Below are 10,825 nucleotides of genomic sequence, written 5' to 3' on the forward strand. Positions count from 1 at the left end.
CAAACTAATAATGTAAATCAATAAAGCATAAAAGTTCATTGATACAATAAATATTTTATTAATTATTTATTACTTAGCACAAAACAAATATTGTCTAACAAAAAAAAAGTATTTAAATGGTTTAGTAAAATATTTTTTTTAATAATAATTATAACTAAATAAATAATTTTATTAATTTTAATAATAACTTTTATTTTAAAAATTAATAATGTTTAAATTTCTAATATTTGGTACATGTTTGCTAATATTCGTTAATTTTAGTAAGTATATTAACATTATTAATAATTTTTTTAAAAAAACAATGCATATAGATTATATTATTTTTTTAATTTAAAATCTATAGTATAAATTACTTAATTATAACTATATATATATATTTAATATACAGTATAATATAAATAGTTTTTTTAATTAACATTAAACAAGTATTAAAAAAATTAATTTTATCATATTTTTTTTAATTAATTATTTTATTTTTTAAAAATAATCTAGTACAATCGAATAATAATCATAATCATAATAATAATAATAAGTGCAATGCTACTATGGATGAAATCTATTGCGACCAAAATGGTTATACACCCAAAAATTATTGTTGCGATAAAGATTTTGGTTGCATAACAATGAGATATAGTACCGATAAGAAAGTATTTCGATTATTACAAAATTATTGTCGAAAACTTAATTAATCGAAATTTTTTATTAATTAATTCATATGATAATTAAACTAATTAGGGAAGCTGTTCACATAGTATGTTTGCGCTTTTTAAAAAATCTAGATCCCTCACTCCCTTGGCAATTGCTAGCATATAGTCATTAATAATAGCTAGCACCCCCCTCCCCGCCTCCCGCACTATAATGCAAAGTTACTACCCTCTACTCGTTAGCAAAAACTGGTTTTGGCTTACCCCCCCTTTCATTTAATAGTGCAAACGTAATATGTGAACCACCCCTTATCAGATATATGTAATAATAATAATTTGTAATTTTTTAAAATTTAAATAATACTATATTTTATTTTTTATTATTTTAATATTTTTATTTTAAAACATAAATTACTATTTAATAATTACAATAATATATTTATAAATATATATATATATATATATAAATGTGCATATGTTTATCAAATTAATTTGAGATTGGATTGATACGTGATTTTTTACGTACGAAAAATGGTTGTTTAATAAATATGTTTTTAATATTAATGTTTGTAATTTGATTTTGATTAATATTACATATATAACTAGTAAAATTTATTATATAAATAATTAATTTAGATTTAACTGTTTTTAATATTTTTTCCAAAAAATCAGAAAATTGAATAATAGTTATACCATAATATAAACGAAATAAACCGGCAATTAATGAAAAATATTCAACAAATAATAATCGATAGTTTGTAATGTAGACATATTCATCATCGTATGAAAAATATATATCAATATTATAAATATTATTATTATTATTAGATAAATAATTTTTATTGTATAAACTGCTATTTAGTTTAAATATATGAGACATATAATCATTAATATCCATACATTTTTCAGTACAATAATCATCAATAAACTTGTCGTCATTATTATTGACATCAAATAATTTTATATTTTTATCAAAACTTAAGTTGTTATATAAAACTACTTTTGGATATCTATTAAATTTATAATAATAATTAGATACATAACATTCATAAAATAATTTATTTAATAAATTATTGTTGTTATCAATAGTTTTATTAATTTTAGTTAGACGACTGTAAAAAATATTTAAATGATTATTATTGTTGTTATTTATTAAAATATTATTTTCCGGATAAAAAAGTAATTCATTACGATCTTGAAATATAACATTAAAATAAATATTATTATTATTATTATTTAATAATGTTTTGTTAAAAAATTTAATATTAATTGATGGATATAATATTCTGTTATCAATTAAATAATTATCATGATTAATTTGTTTGTACCATTGGTTAAACATTATGATGCAATACTCTTCGCCATTATATCTATATTCATATTCAACAATTTTATCGCAAGATATTTTATGTTTATTTTTATAAACATTACACGAAAACAATGATTTAATTGGTATAATAAATGTCGAATATTGTTCATCAATAGTTAATTGATTATTAAATTTATCTATGTCAAAATAACTAACATTATTATTAGTTAAATAATTAAATTTTTCAACAATATATTTATTACGTATAGTATTATTAACTAAATTTGCTTTATTAAAACATATCGAAACTAATGGTAAATCGATTTGTTTTTTGGTCGATTTAAATTCAACAGTAGTTGTTAATTCATAGGATAAATACAATTGTGTCAATAGAAATGATTGAAATATTGAGCCACCAACAATTACATAAAATAATGTACGTAATTTTAATAAATTTCTTTTATCTAAAAATTTTTTTATAAAAAACTTAAGTAAAACATTTTTAGAAAAATTAATTAAATTATTTTTTAAAAATCAGTTAAATATTATTCAAAAAAAAAAATTACTAACTCATTTGGTTTTGATTTGTTGATTGCATTTTTTAGAAGTTACTTTTAAGTACTAGATTATTATATGAAAATAAATTATTATTATTTTAGTGAAAATTGAAGCTTATTTTAGTAAACTAATTAAAAAAAATATTAACTATTTTAAAAATAATTTTTAAAAATCTAAATTATTATTATACTTCAAAAACGATAAAATATTAACATATAGTGTATTATTGATGTACAATACTATTAACACTAGTCTAGAGTCTAGACTAATATAAAGATTTTAATATAATGTTTTAATATATATATATAATAATATATAATTATAATTGTATTGTTAATTACTTGTTGTTATTTTTTACTAAATATTAATTAACTATTATTTTAATTGATTTAACTATTAATTTAATCTAATATGTACTAAACTATTATATATGTTACCAGGGTTAAAATATACACAACTATAACAAAAACAAAACAATTAAAAAGTTATTTTTATGACAAATAATTATTGATTATTTATATAACAAATAACAGTAAAATAGTAATAATAAAAAATTAATTAAAATAATTAATCACAAAAAATAAGACAATAAAAATAATAATTAATAAAAACAATAATAATAATGTGAAACATATTAATAATCATATGATTTATATATAATTATAAAATCAATTTAATAGTTTATATTATTTTTTCTATAAAACAAAATTATATCAATAATTGAAATAATAATTATTATAAAAAATAACTTATAAGTAATTTGTTTACCGAATAATTTGTATATTTAAAAAAATAAATTTTAATTTTTAGTTTATTTTACTATTTATTTTAAATTTAAATTATTATTTAAAAATTTAAACATAAAAATAGACCACCAAAAAAATTCTTACATTTAATGATTAAATTTATTATAATTATTATTATACAATGTATTAATATATATTAAATATATTTATTAATTTAATATTATAACTAAACTTTATATATATATAGTAATTAACATTTATTATTAAATTCTAGATATTATAAAATTTATTTCATTTTAAACTAAAATAACAATTTATAAACTATTTTGTTATAAACTATATGTAAAAAAATTATTCATTTTTCTTAATTAAATAATTAAATTATTGTTTCAAAAACAGTATTTTTCTATAGATATCAATATAGCAAATATTGTTGAAATATATTTTAAATAAATCAAATAAAATAATAACTAAATAATAAAATTAATTGTTTAATCAAAGTTTAAATAAAAACAATTACTATTATTATTATATGATTAATCTGTAATTTAATTTTTACTTTTGAACTATATATATATAATTACTATAATAAAAAAATTAATTACTAAATAACAATTTTATTATAATTTAATTAAAAAAAAAATTTTTAGTTTCAATCAATAACACCATAAAATTGTTATAATTTATTAGTTATGTTTATAATGAGCTAATAATCAGTTAACTATATATGTGTTTAAAAAAACTAACAGTAAATATATACTGTATATAAAAGTATTAAATTTATTACTAAAACAATATATTTTTTGTGTGTTTAATAATACTGTATTTTTTTTTATTTAAAAAATAACTTTTTTTTGTTATTTGATCGATAAGTGTATTATTAATAAATTGATGAAAATGTTTGAAATTTTTTAAGACCATCAATAGGTGATAATAGAAATTTATTTAATGTTTATTTTTTTCATTATTTATATATAAATTAAACTAACTATATATATAGTATATACAGTTTATACAAATTTAAAAGTTTAAATTTGACTAATATTATTTGATGCTTTAGCAAGGTATTGTTTATAACTGTTTATAATATTTTAGGTAACTGTATACTAAGTTTACCTTGCTTAGTTAACTGTATACAATGTACTGTACATGGCAATTAATTAAATTGGCAAACTTTTTAATTGGCATTTTGGGCAATTTTTAAGTGTTGGTAATTTCCCTAATAAAAAAAAAATTTTACGGGATTTTACATATTATAGAAAAGTTAATATAAGTTTAATATATCAATTATAGATTCATTAATAACTTTCATACCTATATATATATATATATATATACTAGTATATATATATAGTACAGATAAAAAACTCTTTAAATGTTCAATAGTTTGTATATATATATATATATATGTATACAAAATAGTTTTTACTTTTCATAATTTTCATCATTAACTCAGATTGTTTATCAAAAAAAAAAATTATATATATATATTTAGTTATTGAACTTATTATATATCAGATCTACAGCCAATAGACAAACAGCAAATAGTTTCGGTAGAGTCGTTGGCCAACAATAACTGTCCCCGACTTAAGCACCTGTCGCTGGAATGTTCGCCGGAAATGGATTTTACAAATATAGACATAATTAACAAACAATTAAAACGGCCGGCAATTGTCCACAAAATTTATACACAATTTATTTATAATTATTGGACTTAATTTTTTTTGTTTGTTTTTAATTATATATATATTTATTTATTTTAATTGTTTCATAAAAATGTTTTTTGGTAAACTTAATTTGTTATATAAATTGTAAATGTGTTTTTAGTTGTACTGTATTTTTTTAAAAAAATAATTATGATATATAAACAGGTAACTTTTTAATATTTTTTTTTTATAATAATAAGTTATTAAATAAATATGTTTAGTACAGTATTATTATATATTATTATTTATCATTAATGTTATTATTATTATATCATAAAACAGTTTTTTTTCTAAAACTATAAACACATTTCTATATTTTATTTAGAAAAAAAATAAAATTAAAATTAACTCAAAAAACATTTTATTCAATAACATGAAATTTAATTAATAAAAAAAATGTATTTCATAAAATATTATTTTTAAAACATAAAATAATTGCGTTACTAATATAATAACATTATTTTCTTAATAAAACTATATATATATATATATTATTTATTAATTTTAATTTTAAGGTTTTTTAAGGACTTAAAATGCCTGCCCTGGCACTCCCCGACCCCCCCCCACCCAAATAGTAGATGGCATAAATACACCAGGGCACATTTTCAGGCATCTATTTTATTTAAGTTTAAATTGTTACTGTAATTACAGTATTAAAAAAAATAAAACATAATTTTTTTTTAATTATTTTGTTAATTAAATACTGTATATAATAGCAATATATATATAATAGATTATCGTATAATTTAAAAGTTATACCAAATTATTTAATTAACTAATTAATAGTAATAATAAAAATTAAAGTAAAAAAAAATTAATTTATAAAGTTAAAATTTAATTTTTTTTTTAATTAAATTAATAGATACCCAGGTCATACATTTTACATTAATAGGCATCTATTGTTAATGGTTGCCATTTTTAAAACCCTGGTACTAATACTACTACTATTACTATTACTACTAGATCTTTGATTATTATTATTATTATTATCATTATTATTATTATAGTTATAGTTATAGGGATTACCAGTGGTAACAATTGCCGGCTTCACGAGTAGTCGGTCATTGATTTTGTCGACATCCGTAAAGGACATATCGGGCGAACATTGCAGCCATAAGTACTTAAGACGGGGACAGTTGGCCAACAATTTGACGGAAAACACCCACTCGTCGTGTACTGCATACAGACCTAAGCTAAGGCGCTCTAACCTCGGGAACAGTTGAACATCGTGTAAGATATTCCGCAGATTTGCCGCAACAAAACAATTGACACGAATCTTCAGCGACCGGATATCGGGACACATGTTGGCCACTGCGGGCAATACATTAGCGCATGGATTACTCGAACCGTATACTAGCGGACAGTCAATGGCCAGACATCTTAGTCGACGAAATTGTTTGATTTGGTCGACCAGTCGATAGATATCCGTATGAGACTCACTCTGACGGCTACGGACTTCGTATGAATAGATTTGTTGACCGCCGGCGCCGCTGTCGGCGGTGTTGTCCACCAATACATCCATAATCTTATGAATCATTTCGTAGTCTATATAATCTCTTTGGAGTTTTATTGCGGAAATGTTCGGACATTTGGCCAACAATTTTGATAACCTGTCCATTGCTGGCGTCGACTCTCCAGTTGTATTGGCCTCTAATTTATCCATCAATTCCCGATCGATAACCAGTTCCCGTTGGCCGTTGTAAACCAATCGCTGCCATTGACGGCAAACACATTCCCAGCGAAAACGGTCCGCAAGTGTCGGCAACTCAGCTAACAATAGTCCGGATAAGTCATCGCCGAACCGATCGAACGAGTCCTTCGACGGCATCGGTAATGATGTTGTGGTCATTGTAGTCATCGGGTGGTCAGCCAGTCAGTCAATGGGTTGTATATGTGATACTAAAATACAGTGATATATATATAAAAGGGTTTTTCATATATTTAGCACATGCGGTTTTTGCTATAATTCTTAAACGGAGTGAGATATATTAATTTTGTAAAAAGTGTATTAATATATGATTTACGCGTGATATTATTAAATATTAAATTTTTAATTTTGATCACGTGATCATATTTATTTTGGGATGCTTGCAAACCACTATGTCAGAACCTAATCTATAAATGATAGAATAAAATTTCAATTATATTTTTGTAAAGCTAACATTGAAAATTTACGGAAAGAAAAAATTTTTAATATTGGTCGAAGAATAAAATTTTTATGGTTTTTCAAACTTGTGGAATAACACATTATATAAAATAGTCAAAAATAAAATGACGTAATTTATGGATAGTAGACACTAATTAGATAAAGATTTTTATACTATTACTTATTCTAAAAACAAAATTTTTTTATGTCGAATATTTTTTAAAATAATAAAATTTAATTACAAATTACATTATCGAATTACTATGTTGTGCTTTTTATTGTAATTTGAATATCTAGAATAAAACGTGAAGACGCCATTTTTCATTCAATAACAACAAAGGTAAGTATAAAATTTAATTTAACTTAAAATATTAATAATTAATTGATTTGTTTTTTTAATTTTCAGATCCAAATGGGCCGCAAAACGCAATTAACGGACGTCGAAAGAGGACAAATTGACATTTTGCGGAAAACACATCCGGACTGGACTACAACCAAAATAGCGGCGGCAATCGGGAGATCTCAGCCAACAGTGAGCCGGTATTTGGCAGATCCCGAAAATTATGGACGTTCGCCGCGAAGTGGACGTCCAAAGGCCATAACCGATTACAAACGCCGGCGTATGGTTGCAATGGTCGGCCGGCGTCAACTCACCGCAAGAAAAGTTATGGAAAAAATATCGTTGAACTGTTCTCTACGCACAGTTCAACGAACTTTGTCCAATAATGAGTATTTGCGGTGGCGGAAAATGGCCAAAAAACCTCGGCTCGAGCAATCACATAAAAATGCTCGGCTGAGGTTCGGTCTTGAGCACGTCCGCTGGTCGTTGGAGTGGAGACAAGTAGTCTTTTCCGACGAAAAAAAGTTTAACTTGGACGGACCCGACGGCCTGGCCTATTATTGGCACGATCTTCGCGAAGATCGTCGGGTGTTGTCCACTAGAAACTTTGGCGGTGGATCTGTGATGGTTTGGGCGGCTATTGGGTACTCGGGAAAAACCGATATAGTGATTATCGATAGCCGCATAAATTCTGGCCGATATCAAGACATCGTTGGCCAGCATTTATTACCAATTGGACCATTGATCGCTGATGTCCCGTGGATATTTCAGCAGGACAACGCGGCGGCACATCGGTCTGGCTCAACTATGGACTGGTTTGCGGCCAATGATGTCGAAGTTTTGCCGTGGCCATCACGCAGTCCCGATCTTAATTGCATCGAAAATCTCTGGGGCTGGTTGGCACGTCGGGTTTACCGCGAAGGCCGGCAATTCGACAACCGGCCACAATTAATTTCCGCTATCACGGAGGCATGGTCTGAGGTTCCTCAGGAACTTCTTAGAAGTCTTATTGACTCCATGCCAAACCGGATGGTGGAAATAATCTTAGAAAAGGGTGGCCAAACTCGCTATTAATTAATTACAATTAAATTTAACAATCAATTCTAAATTTTTGTCATATTAATTTTAGCTATTTTTTTAATTTTGTGCAATTTTTTATCATTTAATTATTATTTTTTAGTTATTTATTTATTTATTTGTATGTTTTTATGTTTTCAATTAAATATTTAAAGAATATTATTAGTTTAATTGCTATTTAATTTAATTTAATTAATTTTAACTTTATTCTATACTTATGGCATTAACTGTATAATAATACATTGTATACTACTTTATACTACAATGTATTATACAATAGTATTGGATTGCATAATATAATTGCAATTTTTGTTTTTTTTTGATAAAAAAAATTTGTTGTTATCTTATTTGTATAATACATTGTATTATAAATGTATTGATAGTATTATTATTATTATTATTATTATTATTATTTAAAAAAAATTGTTAACAAAATTAAAAAATCAATGAAAATCAAATAAAATTAACTGATTAATGTTGTTATCGTATTTGTATTTATAAATGTATTGATAGTATTATTATTATTAATTTTAATAATCAAATAATAAAAATAAATAAAAAACTTTTTATAACTGTTATAAATAATACTACAAAAAAAAGTTTACAAAACACATACAGTTTGGAATATATCAATTGAATTACACAACAAAAAATAATTTTAAATAATATATTTATTTATTAAATCAATTCAACAACAACAACAAAAAATACAGTAATATATCATTTAATAGTAAAATAAAAAATTAATTATTATTTTTTTTAAGAAAAATGTGAAAAAAAATTAATTACATTTAAATGATATCATATATATAATACATATATTATAATAATGATAATTATATTAAAAAAAACATCATTTTTATCATTAATATCGATATAGACACACAMAAAAACAATTAGTTAAWTATAATTATAMTAATAATAATAATAACTACGATTRGATAGTCTAATCATTATCACTACCACTACCGGTAAGACTACTACTATAACCGTTATAATTATAGGGATCACCAGTGSTAACAATTGCCGGCTTCAGGAGTCGGCGGTGGCCATTGATTTTGTCGACATCCGTAAAGGACATATCGGGCGAACATTGMARCCATAAGTACTTAAGTYTCGGGCAGTTGGCCAACAATTTGACGGAAAACACCCGCTGRCCGTCCTGTACTGTATAGAGACCTAACTTCAGCCGTTCTAACCGCGGAAACAGTTGAACATCGCGTAAGATATTCCGCAGATTTGCCGCAACAAAACAATTGACACGAATCTTAAGSGACTGGATATCRGGACACATGTTGGCCACTGCGGGCAATACATTAGCGCATGGATTACTCGAACCGTATACTAGCGGACAGTCAATSGCYAGAYGTYTTAGTCGACGAAATTGTTTGATTTGGTCGACCARTCGGTACAGATCTGTATGAGACTCACTTTGACGGCTACGGACTTCGTATGATGTGATTTGTTGACCGCCGCCGCTGTCGGCGGTGTTGTTGTCCACCAATACATCCATAATCTTGTGAATCATTTCGTAGTCTATATTATCTCTACGGAGTTTTATGGCGGAAATTAACGGACATTTGGCCAACAATTTTGATAACCTGTCCATTGCTGCTGACTCTGCCGTTGTATTGGCCTCTAGTTTATCGACTAATTCCCGATCGATAACCAGTTCCTGTTGGCCGTTGTAAACCAATCGCTGCCATTGACGGCAAACACATCCATAGCGAAAACGGTCCGCAAGTGTCGGCAACTGAGCTAACAATAGTCCGGATAAGTCGTCGCCGAACCGATCGAACGAGTCCTTCGGCGGCAGCGGTGACGGCGTCGGTAATGTTGTGGTCATTGTAGGTCATCGGGTGGTCAGTCAGTCAGTTAGTCAGTCAATGGGTTGTATATGTGATACTAAAATACAGTGATATATACGGTATATATTAGTCATATAGTTGTCAATCAATTAATGTTTATATGATATATATATTAATAATAATAAACTAATTGTTTATTATATTTATTATTATTATTATTATTATATGATATTTAAGTTATAAAACACTAACAGTTAGTATATCATTGATATAACAGTTCAATACATATAGTAATTGCTATACAAATACATTATAATGTTTATCATTCATATTATTATTATTATTATTATTACTGTATTATTAATAATATTATGAATCATTGTATCTATCATTGTATGTAAACACTGTATAATAGCTATGCATTGCATAATACAATTGCAATGTTTGAATAAAAATGTTTTTTTGTTTGTATTGTAAATGTATTGACAGTA

At 24.8% G+C, this 10,825-nt stretch overlaps 1 protein-coding gene across 1 annotated transcript; it reads right to left on the reverse strand.

The window, feature by feature from the left end:
* Positions 1-9,472: 9,472 nt before the first annotated feature.
* On the reverse strand, positions 9,473-10,642 carry LOC128959038 (uncharacterized). Its single transcript, XM_054304981.1, has 2 exons — positions 10,587-10,642; positions 9,473-10,431 (listed from the first exon to the last, which is right to left on the reverse strand). The coding sequence occupies exon 2, from the start codon at positions 10,370-10,372 to the stop codon at positions 9,473-9,475; it is 900 nt and encodes a 299-aa protein (XP_054160956.1). The 5' UTR covers positions 10,373-10,431; positions 10,587-10,642.
* Between the last annotated feature and the right edge of the window lie 183 nt (positions 10,643-10,825).

Source organism: Oppia nitens, unplaced genomic scaffold (assembly GCF_028296485.1).
Source record: "Oppia nitens isolate AA-2021 unplaced genomic scaffold, nextdenovo-longstitch-racon4-pilon3 scaffold40_pilon_pilon_pilon, whole genome shotgun sequence".
In the NCBI taxonomy this organism is placed as follows: domain Eukaryota; kingdom Metazoa; phylum Arthropoda; class Arachnida; order Sarcoptiformes; family Oppiidae; genus Oppia; species Oppia nitens.